This window comes from Condylura cristata, unplaced genomic scaffold, assembly GCF_000260355.1.
Source record: "Condylura cristata isolate star-nosed mole 26May11 unplaced genomic scaffold, ConCri1.0 scaffold00027, whole genome shotgun sequence".
Classification (NCBI taxonomy): domain Eukaryota; kingdom Metazoa; phylum Chordata; class Mammalia; order Eulipotyphla; family Talpidae; genus Condylura; species Condylura cristata.
This window is the reverse complement of record NW_004567128.1, coordinates 5590566-5611459: the sequence shown is the minus strand read 5'-3', so window position 1 is coordinate 5611459 and position 20894 is coordinate 5590566. Positions and strand designations below refer to the sequence as shown.

Below are 20894 nucleotides of genomic sequence, written 5' to 3'. Positions count from 1 at the left end.
TGGGGTGGGGGACTGTGGGGTGGGGATCTGGTGGGGTGGTGGCCGCCCAACCCCTGAGCCACACTGCCCCTTTAGGGGCCCTCACTGACTATGGCGCTACTCTCCATGCTCGTCCTCAGCTTGCGAGGACAGACATCAGAATAGTTCATGCCTCCTGCCTCTCGGCCCTCTTGTGAGGGTTAGGTCTGGTCTACTCCTGGGTCCTTAGAACAGAAACTGGCACCGAAGAAGCATCAGGGTTCAAGTGTGGCTGTTAGGATCATAAAAGTGAAGGACTTGTTCTACTGACCTGTGATTTTCTCACAGCTTGGGTGAATGGCGTGAGTGACCTAGTATGAACAATGAGCCCATGAAGGCAGTGGGAAGGGAGCCTGGTAAGAGGGGGACAGGCATTCCTTGGTCTGGTAGGTGTCTCTAGTCCCTCAGTTCTGGTCTCCCTGCTACCCACCTGCAAATAGAGTCTCACAGAAGAATACAGAAGATGTAAGAAAACAGATGTTTAAAATGGAGTAAGAATACTAAATGGTGAGAAGAGAAGCAGTAAAAAAGAATGTAACACTGCACTGTAGAGTTAAAGGCCAGGATTAGCATTTTTAAACTACGAAATTAGCATTTTTATACTAGAAAAGTAAGGTAAGAAAAAAACATAAAAAAGAAAACTAGGCAAAGGGGAGGAATGCTGGTACTTGAAAAATAGGTGTTTTTATAAAAGTGAAAGGAAAGACATACTAAAATCTGAAAGTACTTGAGGAGAAAGGTATGGCTGACCATGACTGTGTACCAGTAATTAGGACCTCGGGGATCATCACTCCACTTATTCCTCTCAACACCCCAGGACCCAGCTGCGTTTTGCACCAAAGAAAGGACTTTTTTTTTTTTTTTTAAGATTTATTTATTTGTACATACAGAACTGGAGTACAGGCCAGAGGCTCAGGGGCGGTGAGAGGATTCACCAGAGACAGTGGGGAGCAGAACAGGCAGATCGACGAAGTACACTGCTGAGGGGAGCAGCGGGCGGGTCAGGAGAGGTCTGCCGCGCCATGTGGTCACCTCCGGGGCAGGCAGGGATCGAACTCATGCGGAAGTGGCTTCAGCTTCTCAGTGTGGTGCTTTAACCCGCTGCGCCACCAGGGAGGGCCAGAAAGGACTTTTTAAAAAAGATTATTTATGATACAGAACTGGGGTACAGGCCAGAGGTGCAGGGGTGGTGAGAGGATTCACCAGAGACAGAATGGGGAGCACAAGAAGTGGATTGACATGTACACTGCTGAGGGGAGCAGTGGGCGAGACAGGAGAGAGCTGCTGTGCCATGTGTGTCACATGTGGAGCCAGGGATTGAATTGGCACTGAAGTGGCTACAGCCAGCTTGCAATGCTGCACCCTAATCCCTGTGCAACCAGGAAGGGCCCCAGAAAGGACTAATAACAAGATGAAGTCACTTTTAGGAAGGCACCAAACTGACCTTAGAACTTAAACTCTTAACCATCTCACTATACCAAATGCCTGCGCCTTAAAGAGTACCTGTTGAAACCCAAACAAATCTGGGTGTCTGGGGATACCCAAGCAGAAAGCTGTCTGATGCTAATAGGTTTTGTGAGGAACTTCTTGTGGGAGGAAGGCTGGAGTGGGGTGCAAAAAGTAAAGACCCCACCCCTGGTTTCTGAAAACCAATTTGAAACCAGGTGCTTGGTTCAAGGAAGGACACAAACACTGCACCACATTGGACTGAGCAGCTGGTCAGTAGCACCTGGGAAGGGATATGAATGAGCCAAACAGGGGTGGGAAAGGCAATAGCTTAAGCTCATCAGTGGCCGTGGTTCCATTGGGCCTAGGGGTTAGAGGCAATAGGGAGTGGTGCGGACTGGGGAAAATTGGCCAATGGAAGGAGTAACTGCTACCGCTGATAGATGCACGAGAAACTGAATTCACTGTTGCCAGTTTTCTAATTTTTTTTCAAGAGAAGCTATAGTTTTATGAGGAATCTCCTGATTTTTAAATATTGGTAACTTATTTTAGTATTTTAAACCACTGTCTGTTTGCCAATCTCATACAAGCCAAATACACCAAATAGCTGTACCCTGGCAACCTTTTTGGAATCTCTGGGTTAGGTAGACACCAGCATATTCCAGCACACACACGGAGACTCTAGCTGTAATGCCTGCTTAACACAACATAACATCTCTGGGCAATCTTAAGAGCAAATGACATGAAGATGCTGCTGTAGCTCAAAGATGGTGTGTAAAAGCGAGGTGGTTCTGCCAAAAGAAAGGACGTCATGAAGCTGGTCAGACAGTGATTTTTACCTGTTGTGGATGCACTGGGTGATTTCTTGTAGCCTGCTGGAGAAGATGTGGAGCCCAGGTGAAAGGTCATGACCAGAAGGCATAGGGTGGAAGTCAGCCACGTGTGGGCAAGGACTTCAGGGGAGTGAAGGTGCGAGGACAGGAGGGTACAGTGTTGGGTAGGTGTCCCTGGTTAAGGGTGAAAAGCAGGGCAGATGGGGTGGGGGAGTTCTCAGTGGAGCAGAGGTCACTGAGGACAGAGGTGCTGGGTTTTAGAACGCCTCAGTCAAATAGCAGGAAGGAATGCCAGCTTGCAAAGGGTGGGGCTGGGGGATTTGGATAAGAGGTGTTAGAGGGAGAGGGAGAGGGAGTGGTGGAGGAAGCAAGGGGCTCAAGCCACTGGCCCCAAGAATTGTGCGCATGGCCCCCCAGCTTGTCTGTCATCTTGTAGAGCTTACATTCTAGCTTCCACTCCTCTTTGGTTTCCATAGTGTAGAGAACCAGTAATCACAGGGTTTTCTTACCTTATTGCTCTAGGTACTACATATTTTGATTTATTGAATCATTATCTACATATTTTGATTTATTGAATCCTCACAAGACCCTTGTGAGTGGATGCTGTCATAATTTCCATTTTACAGATGAGGAAGCTGAGGCAGAGAGGTGACATGATTTGCACAAGCTACATGTCCATTAAACAGTGTAGTGGAATTTAAAGGCAGGCAACATAGTTCCAGAGTCATTACATCTCCCAGGTCTACTCCCCATCAACTCTGAGCTGTCTTAGCAAAGAGACTCTGCCTGAAGCCAGGCAGCAGGAAGCACCCAAATACCTGGCTCATCCCCATGACTCAAATTGAAATCGCCTCCCTCCCTCTTTGGAGTTTCTTTGCCATTTTCTTCACCATCTCCACTAATGCTGGCAGGCTTTCGATTGGACGTGCTAAATTATCTGTTGTAGTGAAGGAGGCGGGAAGGAAAGGATCAAGCCAGAGGTCAGAGGGCATCAGAAGCCTCTCCAAGTTAGGTCCTGGTCTTTCAACGACTTTTCTTCTTTTGGTAACTTCCTGATGATGGAGATGCTCCCATTCTTTTCAACTAGGCACACTTGTGCTCTTATTTTTCCAGTTCATTTTTATGAACTGGCGGATTGAATATAAAGGATCTGTGGTGAATGAGCTCTGCTCAGCGGTGTTTTCTTAGAGGGACTCCCTGCCCCCACCACTACTGTTTTTCTGAAAGGCACACTTGAAACTCATTAACAGAAAGCTCAGCCTGTATGGACAGGATTGCATATCGGAGTTCAGTCATCATCATCCATCATACCAGATCCTGTGACCCTACACAGTCTTCTGCATTGTCTTTTTGAGCTCCAAGTCAGGAGCTCAAAAGAGACGTGAGGCATTTGGTCACTCTCAGTTAAGACGTGAGGCATTTGGTCACTCTCAGTTATAGGATCATCTTCCGTGATCCTATGGCATCTTGGAGCTGATTCCTTGCTGGTTGACATGAACCCTCTGAAGACTCCAGCCCCAAGGGCAGGTCCCATGGTGTGCTGTCTGATGCTGTCCAGAGGGCTGGTGCTGACAGAATGGTTCTTGGCGCTCCCCCTGCTTCCTTGTTGTCACCCACTTGCTCGAGGCTGAGAGGGCGTGAGAGGGAGAGAAGAAGTAATGGGTGTAAGGGCCAGTGGTAGGGGAAAAAATGAAAAATTGAAAAGCAAACTACAAGAATTTCTTAGAAGTCAAAGTTAGGGTATAAAAATAGGCATGCGTTTAAGGAGGGCTTCCCCCCAGTGTGACTGATGCCATGTGGAGGTGCAGATGGCTGGTGTGGTGGTGGAGACAGTCCTGGACTAGGTAAGAAGGCCTGATTGCGGGCCTTGCTGTGCTGCCACAGGGGCAGGGCTTTGGGCAAGTCTTTGGTTTCATTGCCCTCCTTTGGTTTTTTGTTCTTTAGTAAAATGAATCCCTAAAGAATCTGCATGCAAGCCATGGTCTCGACAGTCCCATAGGTGGGGCTTTGCAAGAGCACACAACTAGTGGATCTGGGTAAGGGTGCACCTCCCTTCTTGCTATGTGGGCTTACTTCTGGCAATGTGATGGTTTACTTGAGAACTACCTCAAGGTCTCAAAGAAGTCATCACCATGCTGTATTGTAAGAGAAGGAAATGTCTAGGCATCGCCACAGGCTGGTTCAGTTTTGGGCCTCAAGTATATGGGTTGAGATCAACAAGGCTTCCTCTGCACGTGTGCCAGGGATGCGGTTCTTAAGCCTACAAGGCTGGTATTAATTTCACTCTTTTATCTTCACAGGGAAACTTTATGGTGATGTTCCTTTTATAGAAGAAAGACACAGACACCGGTATGAGGTACGACCTTGATGCTAGATTACTGTGGAACATGAACGATAGTACAAGGAGCTCCAATGATGACAAGGGCTTCTGGAAAAGCTGGCCCACTGGCCCCGGGTATCCATAGTGCGGGGGGAGGGGTGGAGGCGGTTCCCAGATTTCTGAGAGGAAGTGGATGGAGATGGGGAGACTCTGTTTTATCTTGCTTTCCCAAAGGCAAAATCATTAAGTAGCTGCACATTGGTTAAATGGGCTTCTATGTTACCCTAACTTCTGTGTCCTAGGCCAGGACAAGGTCATCATCCTCATCCTTAACCTCTTGCCCTCTATTTTAGCAGGTTTGGGAAAGGGACATTTGCATCTTCTGAAAGGGAACCAACTGCCTCTTGGGATAGGGGTGCCTCTCTGATTACCATATGATGGATTTGGGGTTTGGGAACCTCTTGGGAAGTCCACATTGAACTTGAGGCTTAGTGCCATGTGATTATACTGTGTGAAAGAAGCTATCAAAAGGACCACATACTATATGAGTCAATGAATATATGATGCCCAGAATAGGCAAATCTATACAGGTGCCTAGGACTGGGGGTGATGAGGGAATTGGGAGATGATGGATAAAGGGTACAGGATTTGTTTTGGAAATGGTTGTGGTGATAATTGCCATCCTCTATTAAAAAAACATTGACTTGTATGCTTTGCATGGCATATGAATTATATCTCAATAAAGCTGTTTACAAAAGGAAAAAATAATCACAAAAATGACAGTTGGTATAATGTTAAAAAAAATAAAGCATGCGGAGTTAAGATTAAGAAGGGCAGGTGAAAAAAATTAAAAAAAAAAAAGAAGGGCAGGTGAGATGCTGCCTTCATTTTCGATGAGGAGAGACTGAAAAGGCAGCCCAAAGTTGGGAAAGGGTTAGAGAGGGATGAGTGGGGGAAGAGTCTAAGGCCCATGCCATCGTGTTGTCCTTTACAAGCAATATTTTAGGAGAAAAATCGCTCCAACCTTCTCTCTAGAGCTTTTTTTGTAATGATAAGTAAAGAAATCATTGCAGTTCATCACAAGGGAAATAAAATAATTTCAACCCTCAAGCAGACTTGTGGTTTGGGGAGAGATAGTCAATTACACATAAATCTTGGGGACAACTATAAATAGCCGTTCCTAGGGCTCCCAATCAGAATATCTGCATCCTAAACTGACTTTCTGTAGCTCCTTTTTGAGTGCTAAGAGTTGGTCTCCCAGGTTTAGGACCTGTGATTAGGCTCCCAGGGGTTCATCATGAGTCTAAAATAATAAGCGTTGGGGGTTGAATTTTGGAGTGGTCAATATTTGCAGGCGATGCTCTCCCTGTTGCGATTGCTTTATCTGCAAAAACTACTGTGAAGCGATACAAAATTTGTGCGTGTGGCTGCAGACCAGCACAACTTTACGTACCCAGCGACATGGCCTCCAAGTCAGAGTACCACTGAAATGGAAAACACAGTGTGCTGATGAAGTGCAGTTTCATAAACTTACGTCTGGGTTACTCTGCTCCCAAAGACCCACCCACCCTTCCTTCCTCTCTTCCTCCTTTCTTCCCTCCCTACCTCCCTCCTTTCTTCCTTCTTATTTATTTATGCATACAAGAACTAAGGTCCAGGCCAGAGGTTCTGGGGGGTTGGACAGGTGTGAGAGGCTTCACCAGTGACAGAGTTGGGAAAAGAACAGGCAGATTGACTGAAATCCACTGCTGAGGGGAGCAGCGTGGGACAAGAGAGGTTTGCTGTGCCCTGTGGGTCAGCTCCCTAGCTGGGGATTGAACTTGTGCTGCGATGATTGCAGACAGCTTCACAGTGCTGCGTTTTAACCTGTTGCAGCACAAGGGAGGGGCCTGCTTTCTTTTTAAAAAATATTTATTTATTATGCATACAGAACTGGGGTACAGGCCAGAGGTGTGGGTGGTGAGGGGATTCACCAGAGGCAGAGTGGGGAGCAGAACAGGCAGACTGATTGAAATACACTGCTGAGGGGAGCAGTGGGTGGGACGGGAGAGTTCTGCCATGCCACCAAAGGTACTTTCTTTCTTTTTCCAGGTGAACCCTCGGCTGATCAACCAATTTGAGAAGAAAGATTTAAATTTTGTAGGTCAGGATGTAGATGGTGAGAGGATGGAAATCATTGAACTGGCAAGTAAGTAGAATGTTGGCATCCTTTGTTGCCTGTACGTATGAAGATACAGCTCGAGACCCATTTGTTCGCTTCTCCCCTCTCACCTTTGAACTAAATACGCATGTCCATAGAAATAATACGCACTGAATGTTAAGTGCTTGAAAAATCGGACCACCTGTACCTGTTCACCGTTTGGGCACCTGTGAGTTGAACCCACTGGTGGGTGATCTGTGGTGCCAAGCCTGCCTGCCTTGCCAGGACTATGCTTCCTTACCATCCTGCCCTTCTGGGACCTCTCTTGTCACTCCCCTCTAGGTTAGAAGGTGTGACCGAGGTGGGCAGCCCACCATCGTAGTGCTCTGCTCTCTCTTCCTTGGAGGAAGAGTGGCCCAGAGCCTGACTGCAGGGGGCCAGCATTGACGTCTGTTGCGTTCGGGACCCTCCTTCCACCTGGGGTCTGCCTTTCCCTATTGCTCATGCTCTGAGGTCAGACACCGGCCAATCACTTCACTTGTGAACACTAATCACTGCTCTCAGACCTATCCCAATGCAAAGGGATGGAACTTCTGTTTGAGGAAGCTCCTCAAAGTTGCTTGTGCTGGGCAGGGACATCCTCAGGAGCATAAGCACAAGCCACTTTACATCTGTTGTTATGAGCTGGGGGTAGGGGGTGCTGTGTTCTTGTCACTCAGAACTGCAAGGACACGGGAAGTCCATGGTAACAGCTGATCTTAGCTCTTTCTCTTGACCTTCTTAGCCTAAGAGAAGCCAACCATGGCCTGTGTGCCCTATTCAGCCTGCTGACTGTTCGGGACAGCTCATGAGTTAAGAATGGCCTTATATCTTTACATGGTTAAAAAAAAAAACCAAAGAATAGTATTTGTGGCACATGAAAATTATGTGCAATTTCAGTGTCCATGAGTAAAGTTTCGTTGGAACACAGTTACACGCATTCATTTCTGTGTTGTCTGTGGCTGACTTTATGTTGCAATGGCAGAGATAGATGGTTGCAAAGAGGCTTTCTGGTCCATAAAGCCTAGTACAATTGTACTTGACCTGTGCAGAAATGTATGGCAGTGCCTGTTTTAGACCCACATATGTGCACTTCACTGAACTAACTTGAACTTAACATTTTCAGGTGTCTGCATGACCTATTTGTCTATCTGGATATTCTCCTGGCACTCCCACCTCAACTTATTTAAAATGAAATTTACATGCTCTCCAAATTAGTTCTTTCTCCTGACTTTCCATTAAGGTATCATTAATCTCCTAATGTGGGGTTTCTCACTCTTACCATTGATGCTTGGAGTGGGATGATTCTTCATGTGGGCACTGCACAGTGCACTGTGGGATGGCTGGCAGTCTCCCCGGTCTCCACCCTCTGGATGCCAGAGCAATGCCTACTTCTCCCTCTCCCTTCCTGCCCATGTCAAGTTGTGACAACCCACAACATCTCCAGATGTTGGCAAATGTCCCTGAGCATCACATTCACTCTGGTTGGGAATCACTGATCATGAGGCTTGAAACTGAACTTCATGAGCTCCTCTTTCCCTTTACACCCCAGCTTGTAATCAATTGTCAAGACCTGTAGCTTTGTTGGGATAGCATCACTACCCCAGCCCCAGCACTTGGCGACTCTGACCCAGACTAGTCCTCAAGCTCTTTCCTGCCTGCAGATTTGCCCCTTTCCTGTACTTCCAGCAAGCCTGGTGCCCTGACTGAGCAGGGCACGAGACACTAAGTTGTTGGATGAACCAATCTGATTTATGGAATGCTTAGTGTGGACAGGATGCTCTGAAAATGGCAGCATACATTTTTAGAACCAACTTTTTCAACTCGTGTACCTTAGGCCCCACATAACCTGATAACTTACTCTTTTTCTAACCTTTTTCCATCTTAGCTCATGTCACTATTTTCGACTTCAAATTCCTCTTTCTGTTCCTCTCTTTTTCTGTCTCTAATTTGTTCAGGTACTTCAGGAGTTCCGAGCAGGGAGGAGAATTGAAGTTGGAGAAGGCTTCTTTGAACTCAGTAGCATGTTACCCGGACCCTGAAAGAAGGAAAGCAATGGACATTGAGTGCGCACGCACTAGATGCTTCTCACTAGACCCCTCGCTAGGGTGTCTGCATGCCTTATGTCATTCACAAGGCAGGTGACGTCATTCCCACTTTACAGAAAGGAGACTAGAGTGCAAAGAGGATACATTTCCTGCCCCGGATTTGTAGGGTCTGTCCCTTGTGGAGTTCTGTTGTCCCTCTTGTTTTCATCGGACAGTCCACCTGTGATCCTCCATCTATGCCTAGAATTTTAAATTAAATAGGAAGGACGTATTTCCTACAGTCTTTCTAATGGGAATGCCCATCATTGAACATGTTTTTCATGTGGATCAGTGTCTAGTGCTAAAGTCTAGTAAGTGGCATGCCAGAGGGCAAGGAATTTCCCAAGATATAACTATTTGTCTACTTCATTCAAGTGCTTATTCTCTTTTAATTCTCCTGATTCTTATTATCATCAGCAAAGACTAACAAACCTCTTTCATCGCAAGGGTTTAGATTCCCGTTGACACTTTCAAATTTTATGTGGTTTGGAAAGGAAATGAGAGTTGCTGTAAAATGTTTCAAAGCTGACTGCAAGGAATTCATTTTATTAAGGAAAATCTCCCAGCAGAGTTTGATCTTAGCCACACTTTAGAAACCATATCCAAGAGTCCCTATCTTCCCAAAGGTGTTCCAAAATTTGAGATTAGTCTAATTTGGCTCAAAGCAGTTAAAAGCGTTACTTAAAAGATGTTTTATCAACTGGTAGAACATCAGCAAAATAAAAACGTTTTAGCCTCTTTACTTATACTGGCATTGAGGATGTTTGAATCAACTCATTCAGAGCAATGATTCATTCATTCAAATATCCTGTCCCTGCCTGTGACCATGATCCATGGTGCAGATTCTGTCTGTCGTAGCACAAACATGTGAATACTATCCGCTCATTTCAAACACACCCCTCAGTGCTGTTCTGCATCTTATTTTTTTTTTAAAGATTTATTTTTTAATGGGATATAGGCCAGAGGTATGAGAGGATTCACCAGAGACACAGTTGGGAGCAGAACAGGCAGATACACTGAAATCTACTGCTGAGGGGAGCAGCAGGGAGACAGGAGAGGTCTGCTGCGCCATGTGGGTCACTCTCCTAGCCAGGGATCAAACTCATGCTGCAGTGGCTACGATAGCTTCATAGTGCTGTGCTTCAACCCACTGCACCACCAGGGAGGGCCCGTCACTGCACCTTAAAATTTAAGGCTACATTGCTTAATTTCCTTTCTAAGTGTGGGTGATGTCTTTCCTTGACGGGGACACATTCCCAGGTGAAGCTGGAACTCCCCTTCCCAAGTTCTCAGATCCGAGTGTCCCTCTGATTCAAGGAGGCTTCTCCCTATGTGTGATACAGAGGATTTTTACACTGTTTTTTCCTGGCTATAGAGATGTTTAGTAAAACCTGCTACAATGATGGGGCTCTTCTGCTCTTTTTGGTATGGTATTCATATGTGGCTATTGAGCATGAGAATGGATTGAAGTAGCCACATGTGGCTTAGGGGCTAGCATTTTGTGTAGCAAAGCTTTAAGTGCTAACCTTTAAGGGACTGGACATTTCCGTTCAATCAGCATTTGCTCACTACTGCAGTTTTGGGTCTCCAGGATATGTGATGGGCATTTGTGAATTCCACATGAGATTTTTAAATGATTTGATAAAATATCTCACCGAAAGGTTTAAAATTATAGATACTTCTATTATATATGTAGTATATGTGTGTGCACCTATGCTGTTTACTTTTATGATCTCTAGCTTGGTATATATCTGTAACAAAGGATTTGTAAAGTGGGGCTACAGCCCACTGCCCCTGCTCTGTACTGTAGCGACTGTGGGATTTGGGTGTTGCTGCCTCTCTAGTTAGGATTTGCTTTCTGGCCTGGGAATAAGCATAACCTGTGATATTCTAATTAGGGAAAGAATCTGGAATCCAGATTTGAAAATGTTTTCATTCTAAAACAGGGGATTCCACATGGCTGGGAAAAGCTACTTTTCTGCCCCTACTGCATCTTGGGGGACTTGAATTGCTCCTTCCAGAGTTTATTTCCCTCAATATGAAAACAGCTTCATTATCCCTTCTGCTAGTATAGGTAATAGGTGCTCATTGCAAAGAGTCGTAAGATACAGAAAATAAAAGAAAGAAAATAAAAAGGTATTGGCCTCTTACCAGCTTGAGCCGTGACCACCAGTATTGTGTTGAGGAGCCATTGTTCTGTCACTCAGAGAGTTTCCATGACCCAGGACAGGTTGGCGAAGGCTGAATAAGGGTGCCAGTGTAGACAAGCAGCTGAGCTGCCTGTATTTCTGGGACATTCTTCCCTTGGAATAAAGAGGAGCCTGTTGGTTCCTGAAGCCATGTAAGAGAGAGCGGTAAGAGAAAGTGGGCCTCAGGCGTGGGGGGCACCACAGAGAGGGAGGTTTGGGGAAAGCAAAAATCCTTGCCATGGAAAGTCTTGCCTAACTTCACCTGCTTTGCCACCTTCTCCGAGGAGAGGGCCGGGTGGCTGACTGAGCTCTGTCTCACAGTCTGAAATTCTGCTGTGCAGACACATCATGAACGTAACTGGCTATGATGATGGCCGGTGACTCATCAGTGCTTCGCGGCTTCCTTACTCAGAGATATGATGTCTGAAGCAGTTCTTGTGCTTGCCTGCCTCAATCGCATGTGGTTGTTCTCATTTCAGATCACCCTTATTTTGTTGGTGTCCAATTCCATCCTGAGTTTTCTTCTAGGCCGATGAAGCCTTCCCCGCCATATCTGGGCCTACTACTGGCGGCAACTGGGAATCTGAATGCCTACCTACAACGGGGGTGCAAACTGTCTCCCAGGTAACTGACTTACTGCTCCTAGTGTTACTTGAGAGGCAGTTACTAACATCTTAGGGGGTCTCTTGAAGTTATTGTCATTCTAGAACTTTTTAATGCAATTGAGGTAACACTGGTTATACAGTTTAGGGGAAATGGGGCTCACCTCCTCATATGTATGTCACCCCACCACCCCCACCATCGAAACACCCATTTTCCTGGACTTAAAAGGAAAGACTTAAAAACCAATTAGGAAGTTTCATATAACTCACAGAAGCTGATTTAAAAGAACTGCTGGCCTCATTTGGACAATTAGAACATCCAACATAATAGTGGAAATATTATAACGTCACAATTTTCAAGAAATTCCATAATGATACTAAAATCTTTTTTTTTTTTTTTAAAGATTTATTTATTTATTCATACAGAACTGGGGTACAGGCCAGAGGCTCAGGGGCGGTGAGAGGCTTCACCAGAGACAGAGTGGGGAGCAGAACAGGCAGATCGACGAAGTACACTGCTGAGGGGAGCAGCTGGCGGGTCAGGAGAGGTCTGGCTCGCCATGTGGTCTCCTCCGGGGCAGGCGGCAGGTGGGAATCGAACTCATACGGAAGTGGCTTCAGATTCTCAGTGCTGTGCTTTAACCCGCTGCGCCACCAGGGAGGGCCAAAATCTTTTTTTTTTTTTAAAAAAAAAGGCCAATTAAAAATATCGACACAACCTGCCTTGTAATAACTGGGTCAAATGAGGATCTTCCTTGATGCCGGAACCATTGGATGAAAGGTTGTGGGAAACAGGATGTTCACAGGCTGTGACAGCATCGCTGAGGATTCTTTACTAATTACAGAAGTCTGCGTTTGGGACGCGCAACGTCCCTGGGGCTTTTGCAAGTTGCTCCCAGTGTGTAGTGCCGTCCAGCTGGCATTCATTCAACATCTCACCTGAGAGCTTTGTCATTCTCATCACTGCTGGGCTTGAGAGAACCAGTGGTCATTGAGTCAGAGTGCCTCACCTGTCCTAGGGCTCTCAGCGGGGAGTGTGATGGGCACAGACAACCTTCCAGGAATATGATGGGAGCTATGCACCCACTTCCTGGCAAGCTGCACAGACATGCCAACTGGATGTCATTTCCTGGCATTTGTAACCCAAAAGTCTACCACCCAGCGACTTTCCTCTAGGGGTGCTCAGGTATGAACCCCCAGCTAGTAAAGACTCGGGAGGTACAATTGTGCAGCCCCAATAGTGTGGGAAGTGTTCGTGCTGCAGCTTGTCCTGTTCTCCCAGGTCCCCATGATTTCGACAATATCAGAGTAAACGTCTTCCTGCCAGAGCCCCGTTATCCACATCATGCACCCAAGTCAGTCAGCAGTCCTGGAGACTCCTGCTGCAGGGACCCCTTGTTTTCTGCAGTGCTGCTAGGGGGCGTGGCCTGGTCTTCAGCAGGCCTTGGAGGTGGCCTTGCTAAGCTTCAACCCAGCTCTTTCATTTCCCAGCTGGCAGCGATCTCACCCTTCTGTGCACCCATTTCTTTATAAAAGGAGGTGACCATAGTCACACACTTGCTACAGCAGTCATGAAGGTGCTGTTTCATATGGAATGTAAAGTGCTGGACACAGTTTTCTGAGCTAGGAAACTCAGCGTTCAGTCAGGGACTGGTGACTCTGCACCTGGCTTCTGGTCTCCTCTTACCTGCTGCAAAAGCATTCTGCCTGGTCTCTCCAGATTCTCTCCTCTTGACCCATCTTCTGCTGGTAGAAGGATCTCCCCACCATATTTTGGAGCTTTAAATGCCCAGTTCCTTCCCTTGACCACACAAATCCATTCAGAACACCCCAAGCCCCTAGAGGATTCTTTTTATTATTATTAAAAATTTCTTTATTTATGCATACAGACCTGGGGTACAGGCCAGAGGTGTAGGGAGAGGATTCACCAGAGAGAGTGGGGAGCAGAACAGGCAGGTCGACAGAAGTACACTGCTGAGGGGAGCAGTGGGTGATGAGGAGAGGTCTGCTGCACCACGTGGGTCACCTGGGGGGTGTGGGGGGGAATCTAACTGATTGCCCCACCAATAAGGGCCCTCCCTGGAGGGTTTAAATGCCTTTGTCTCCACTCACTAATGCTGCTCTCTGGCTCTTGGTAAACATTCCTGAACAGCTTAGGGGAGTAGGAATAGCAATCCATATCCTGTCAGGATGACAATTGAACCAAACTGAATAGGTGCCGTCTCAGTTGGGGGCCCCTCCATTGCTAAGAGCGTGTGAACTGCTTCCTCTGGGCAGAGTTAGCCCTCATTCCTGGACACTTGCATGAATTCAGGCTCATTTTCCAGCTCTGTTTTCAATTTGGAATTATTTTTCTTTTGTTTTTCCCTTAATACATTTATGATATCTGATTATTGTTCCCGAGGGGATTCTCGCATATCTGGTGGATAGATTTTATTTCTGTGGGTACAGTGTCCACGAATAGAGTGGGTGCTATGGATTTAATATCCTCACCTGCCACTTACTGGGGAATTTTCCCAAACCCCCACTCCTCAAGCCCATGAGCTTCCTCCTTGAGCATTGCTGCGAGCAACAGTTGAGAATGGTGTTTTGTAAGCTTTAAACGGATAGAGAAATAATACTTTCTCCTCTTTGTTACATTTCAAGCAGAAGTGAACTGAAGGAAAAAAAAGATTTCTTTTTGCTTTGTTTCTTTAACAATTCTTTAAGCATTTTAAAACAGCTCCCCCCCCTCCCCCCGCCCCACTTATGATTTGACACCAACTCTAAACCTTGAGACCTTCCTGGGGAAGTTGCACTAAGAAACTTAAGAGTCAGGCACCAGCCAAACACAGGCACCAGAAGGGGCAGTTGCCCCAAGCAGAAGCAGATAATAGGGGGCAATCACCTCATGACTTGTTTGTGTTTGTCACAACTTTACAAGTAGGACAGAAAAATATGTTGCAGTTCCTTGTCAAAATTTTCCACCTGGCCATTTCTTCCCCCTTCCTAGGCCTATAAAAACCCCTCTTACCCTTCCCTCAGTGCGCCTTCTCTGACCTCAACTCTGGGGGTCAGTGAACCTTGCCTTGGAGTGCAGAAATAAACCTACTTTTGGTTTTACTAGCCTCACTATTTCTTTGCATCCTCCTTACTGCACCAAACCTTTCAGAAACCAGATTGGCTCCCCCTTTCCTTGGGTTGAACGCTGGCTCAGAGGTGCCCTGGGTTGAGTGACAGGACTCCTTGCAGCACTGCCAGGTGCTGCTACCAGGAACTCGGGTAATAGTAGTAGAGACCGCGGCGTTTTTAATACCCCGCTGGGGTTGCATTCTGTCATTTGCTATTCCATGCAAAACTCACTCAAAGCATACTAAGTTTTTATGCCATCGCTCTTATATTTTATGGCTTCTAGGGACTCTTTGAGAAGGAAGTCAGTACAGTAGTAACAGTGCATTGGGGAGAGCTGTGCGCTTAGCATCCTGTTTTAAAACATGCTTTTCCCACATGAAAAGGGTTTTGATAGAAAGTACTGGCAGGCCTCAGGCTTAATGGAGATCCTGAGTCTGCTGTTAGATTTATTTTTTTTTTAAAATTCCAACCACCTCTTTCAGTTAATGAAGAAGAAAGAGTTGAATGACTACCTCGGGGTGGAATAAAAGGTGAGCTCTAGAGGGCATGGCTCCGCCCTTGCCCTGGCACCTTGGGAGACATGTTTGCCTATGTCGGGAATTTAGTAGGAGCCATAGACAAACAATTGACCACAACAAGCCTTTTGTTTGTCAGAAGCTCATGAGGACCACCAGCTTGGTCGAGTCTTACAAGTTAAGCCGGGGCTGTAGGCAGAGTGGTTCCCATGTTGCTGCCGGTGATTTTGTCTGAGAAGAAATAGTGTGTAAAATAAAAATAAAAATAGTGCAGCAGAGAGTTGTTTTCAAGGAGCGCTTCCACGATTTGGGGACACACGCATGCGTGACAGAGACATACTGTGGTTTTAATCAACTAGAGAGCCAGCCGTTAAAACCAAACACACACACAGCTTTTTAAAAGGAAGCGACAAGAGGGACCATCGCATGTGGTTATGATTTGTTCATAAAAATCACCCTTCACCTGCTTTGATCGCCACGCAGTCCATAGAACTTTCTGTCGTGCTAGTAGTATCCCATCATTTACACAATTCAGTGCAGTGTCACTAGCCCCCTGGGCATGTGACCTTTGTGGCATGGCTCATATGTGTCAGTGAGGAATGACGTCTTACGTTCGATTTGATTTGAACTGATTTAATTCAGACCTCTATGCTGTCTTTCTGGCTACCTTATGGGAGAGATGGGGGTTCAAAAGTTCCCGCTGAATGGGTCTGTACCCTGTGGCTTTTCATAAATGTAGCATGGGAGACCCCACTAATAGCTCTCCCACTAAGAAGTGTCTATGTGTCCAGATGATAATTTTAAAAGCTGGGTTAGTCTTCAGACGGAGCTGAGATGTCTTCAATGAAATGAAAAGATCCCCAGGTGATTTTATCTAATGGATTTCTTTAAGTCTGTTCTGTATGAGGCAAAGGAAGCACTCACCATTTATTGAATGTGTGGGATGCGGTGTTGCTCCCATGGGTATGCTCACCCCTACTGTAAGTCTAGCACTTGCTCTTTGCTGGTTCGGGAATGCTGTAAAATCACGCTAAGCAGTGCTGCTTACTTTACTGATTGTTGTTGAGGGTCATGTTTTGCTTTATTGTCATGACTCCAGCCCCTGACATGTATAAAAGGAAATGATCGAGCCTATCATTTGCCTTCGCCAGTCAGCTCAGGTCCAGCCTGACTTTGCTAGCTTCAGCTGTGCCTTTTTGAGGCATTGGCAGTGCTTGGCACTGCCAGCCCTCAGACAGCTGTTAGGTGGGAAACAGATGGGGGCGGGAACTGCTCCCAGTGCAGGAAACAGTCCTGAAACCACGTGCCTGTCCCTTTGCATGACTGTTAGATTCCAGCAGGAATAGGTAACCCCGTGAATAGCAAGGCTCATACTTTTATGTAGTTTTCAGCACACTTTTTATCCGTTTTCGTTTGAGCTTCATAATATTTTGGTGAGCTGTAGGTTTTACTATTAAAAACCTACAGTTTTCTAGACTCTCAAGACTCTCAGAGGAGTCAGACGACCAGCATTCTTGGTGGTAGCATCTGGCAGTGCTGGAGGGTGTCCCGTCGCTCTGAGTCAGTGTTTAACCCCCAAAGAAAGGGGTTACCAAATGTGGTTTATTAGTGGAACTTCACCAGGAAAGGTCTCCACGTTTGGAGTTGGTGTCAAATCAGGTGTCAGGGGTGTGTGTGTGTGTATGTGTGCTGCTGCTTTTAAAAATGTTTAAAGTCTTGTTAAAAAAAGAAAAAGTTCCAAATCTCCTTTCTCTACTAATTCTGTGACATGAGACACCGCAGAGATCCAGGACAGAGTCTGTGTTTGTGTAGTGAGAATGCATGGGTAGGGATATAGCAACTTTTGAGGCACTTTTGTTGCTGTTAATTTTTTTTTTGAAGATTTGTTTTTATTTTTTCATACAAGAACTGGGGTACAGGCCAGAGGTGTGGGGCATAAGAGGATTTACCAGAGACAGAGTAGAGCAGAACAGGTGGATCCACTGACATACACTGCTTTGGGGAGCAGTGGGTGAGACAGGAGAGGTCTCCTGTGCCACATGGGTCAGTTCCCTGGCCGGGGATTGAACTCGTGCTATAGTGGCTGCGAATTGCTTATTGCTTCAGAGTACTGCACTTCAACACAGGGAGGGCCCTGAGGCAGTTTTTTTAAAAAAGCATAATTCAGATAGTCCTCTTTTTCCTTTATTGGGAATCCTTTTGTAATAATAGAAGTGATTTTCCTGAATTAACATCTAACTAGGTAGTATCTTGTACTTGGTTGTTTTTAAGGATATGTTGACTTGTACAAGCCTTTACTGCCAATTCTTAATCTTCTCTCTCCTCTCTATACTCTAGGACACATACCCCTCCCTCCAGAATTTTGTCCAAAATTCAGGGAGGAGAACAAGGAAGAGAGGGAGCAAACAAACCAGAACACAGAATGTCTTTTATGACTTTCTTGTGTATTTATCAATATTTGCATAATATATTTAGAGTAAATCCTTGTTTTCTGATCTGTCAGCATAGGGTTTTCCATGTTTCTATCCTCCTTTTATAAGAGTGGATTTTCACCTATCATAGATTTTAGACTTTTGGCCAAGGCTAGGGCCCAGCTGGGCATAAAACACGTGCCGGCAAGGCTGTCTCCGTGGACCAACTCTGGTGGAGTTGATTGACTTGCCGACTTACTTGGGACCAAGCAAAAGGAACCCTAATCTCAGTGTGCAGCTCAGAGCAAAAGTCTAGTTGCAAAGCTATTTCGTAGAGAAGGTGTGTGTTAATGGAATAATCCAACCAACACAGGGCCATCTGTGCTGATAACGCATTCTCTTTGGAATCCTGCGTGTGACTCAGGGTAGTTGCAGCATCCAGTAAAGTACTTAATTTGAAAGTAATATAATCATGCAATAATTTCTAAAATTTTGGGCCTCTGCAAAAGGAAAGCCTTTATCCTTGCTAACCTATAAATCATAGTGAAAATAAGATCTGAAGTAGGTAGTATTTCAAGGTGAATTGGGAGAATGATACTTTTTTTATGTGTGCTGCTGAGAAGTTCTTGGGTTGTAGGATGACCAAGTTCAGTTTCCACCTGGTGTTTGCTGACCTTGAATGACCCTTCATAGTTGTCTTGTCTGGGGGAACTGCTGTAATCCTCAAATTCAGAGGATTACAGAGGCGGCTCCCAGCTTACACTGAATAAAAGGATAGGGCATTGGGGATACATAGCTACACTCTGTGTTTTCTAACTCATTTCCTGTTGCCAAAGGAAACAATTGTTGGAAGTGTGAAAAAATGAACAAGTTCTGAGAGCCCAGATACTATTTTATGTTCGGTCATTGCACTTGAGAACAAATTGAGATCAGTAGGCACAGGCCTAGGTGATGCCCAACCTCAGGCACTGAGATTTAGACCCTCATTTGACCAGTGTAGAGTCACAGAAGGTAAATGGCCCCACTGGCTCAGGCTTTCATTTTAAATCAGTTTGTTAACATAATGGCTCTGGTTGATCAGGAAAAGGGGCAGGAGCAATCTTCTTGCAGGGTTTTTGTCAATGTTCAGAAGTGATCAGTGGTGTTCAGAAGATTATAAATATAAATTTTGAGCTTAAATGAAATGCTTTTATATACTTTCTGAATAGGTGACTTCCGATTTCAGATGAGAACAAGGGCCCCAGGCCTTGGTCAGACACAGGAGGCTGTTGTATGTGGCCTATAGTGACTGAGTCAAGTGTGAGAGAATATTCCTCTGAGCTGGGGGTTAATTACGGAAAGTTTTGGAACTCTAAGTGCAAGAAATGTCCAGGGTTTGTTTTTGTTGTTTTTTAAAATAACCATGCCAAATGTGTTCCTCCTTTTATCTAGTGATAGATACAGCGATGCCAGTGATGACAGCTTCTCAGAGCCAAGGCTAGCGGAGTTGGAAATAAGCTGAAACTAACACATGGCTTGGAATACTGCCACAGCCCAATTGGGTAAGTGGGACCCTGCATGCTGGTTTGTTTCCCGGACTGGCTGCCTTGGTGAGAAGAGAGTGTTACTGGATCCGCCGCCCAGGATCCCATTCACTGGGGTGCGCCTGTTTGACTGACATAGTTAGTAGGCTGGTGCTTTGGGGAAACTGGCACTCACTTGTTGAAGCTGGCAGCCAGTTGTGAGCCTGGGGGCGTGGAATGATGGCGGCCAGGAGTAGATCTGCCAGCGTCCCTGATGGTGGGGACCTGTAGGCCATTGTGATTAGGGTTGTGGTAGCATAGCTCAGGGCTCAGCTAACTTTTTGCAGAGGGCAGATGGTGCATATTTAAGCTTTGTGGGACACCCGGTCTCTGATGGCTCTTGCACTCTGCCCCGCCGGCCGAGACCTTCCACAAAGGAACGGGGGTGACTATGTCCTTCCCACAAGTCCTTATTTACTAAACAGTCTGCTGACCTCCAGACTAGGTCACTCGTGGAAAAGCAGATTTCCTTGGATTTGTACAGAATAAGAGTATTTTCACTCTTCCTAGGGAGCTGTGAGACACTGGCTCGGCTTCCTCGGGCTGCCTGTTTTCCCCGTGGCTCTATTAGCCTTTATTAGAGGGGGAAGCAGCTGGCAGAGTTTTATTAAATTAAAGTTTAGAGTCAGAGAGTGCCTGTGATCACTAACCCTAGGGATGGTGGCCAGCTGGGGTTGGGAGAGCTGCTCTCTCTAGCCCGGGGAGCTGCTTTCTCTAGCACAGACAGAAGCTTTTGGAAACCTTGTGAAGTGTTGGTCGCTCCAGCGCGAGCAGCCTCCCCATTTCACTTAGAGGCAGAATATCCATGCTCAACTGGGGAGAGCTGTGCTCCAGGTAGGTGAGCCTCGCACCTGGAGACCTTCAGGAGCAAACCAACATGGAGCGAAGCGCATCTGGAGCCACTTTGAAGACTTAGGCTGTTCTGTTCCTGGCTGCGTTCTCATACTCTTTTTGTCTGTTTGTTTTTAAGCCTCTGAAGTAACTGAAGCCTAGGTGAAGGAAGCGTCTGAAGGAATCGCCACACATTTGTCTGATCACTCTGTTCTCCACTAAACCTGGGATGTCAAGCATTTGAGGGAACCCGACAGTCCCTACTTCCACGAAGCAGGACCAAAGGGGTCCTTTCCGGCCCCTGCAGAGGTGGTCTTTGGTTCCCTCAACATTCTGTAGCTGATTAAACTTTTCCCAACAACCTTGCTGGGGAGAAAGTGTGTTGGTGTTCTGTGGGTGTGTGAGGGCGGAGCCCTCAAAGGGCTGCATGAGAAGGGTAGTGGGGCAGCTGCCATCACTGATTTTCACCAGAGATTAATTATTCTGTTACCTGGACTCAAGCACTGATTAGTGTATGTCCCCGGCTTATTTCATTTTCTCACCCAGCTCATTTCTGGTTAAAGGTAAAACTAAAGAGTTGGTCCAAGTGAAAGATTACAAGCCAGGCCCCTCAGGCACGGAACTCAGGGAACATTAATACCCCTCAGGAATCAAGAGCAGAGAGATCTTTAGTAAATTAAGGTGAAATTCACCTAACAGAATGAACCCCCCCTTTTTTAAAAATAATATAGTAGTTTTTTTTTTTTTTTTAAAGATTGATTTATTCATACAGAACTGGGGTACAGGCCAG

General features: G+C 46.0%; 1 protein-coding gene across 2 annotated transcripts in view; it reads left to right on the top strand.

The window, feature by feature from the left end:
* The window catches only part of CTPS2 (CTP synthase 2), an 85498-nt gene extending 65037 nt beyond the window's left edge, over window positions 1-20461 (top strand). Inside the window, exons 15-19 of one of the 2 annotated variants that reach the window (XM_012730396.1) lie at window positions 4598-4653; window positions 6709-6805; window positions 11552-11696; window positions 19143-19252; window positions 20244-20461. In XM_012730396.1, coding sequence (XP_012585850.1) covers window positions 4598-4653; window positions 6709-6805; window positions 11552-11696; window positions 19143-19212 — 368 coding nt within the window. In that variant the 3' untranslated portion in view covers window positions 19213-19252; window positions 20244-20461. Of the gene's footprint in view, window positions 1-4597; window positions 4654-6708; window positions 6806-8754; window positions 9186-11551; window positions 11697-19142; window positions 19253-20243 lie in introns of those variants that run through there. The other variant, XM_012730397.1, reaches the window with a different exon arrangement.
* The last annotated feature ends 433 nt before the right edge of the window (window positions 20462-20894 follow it).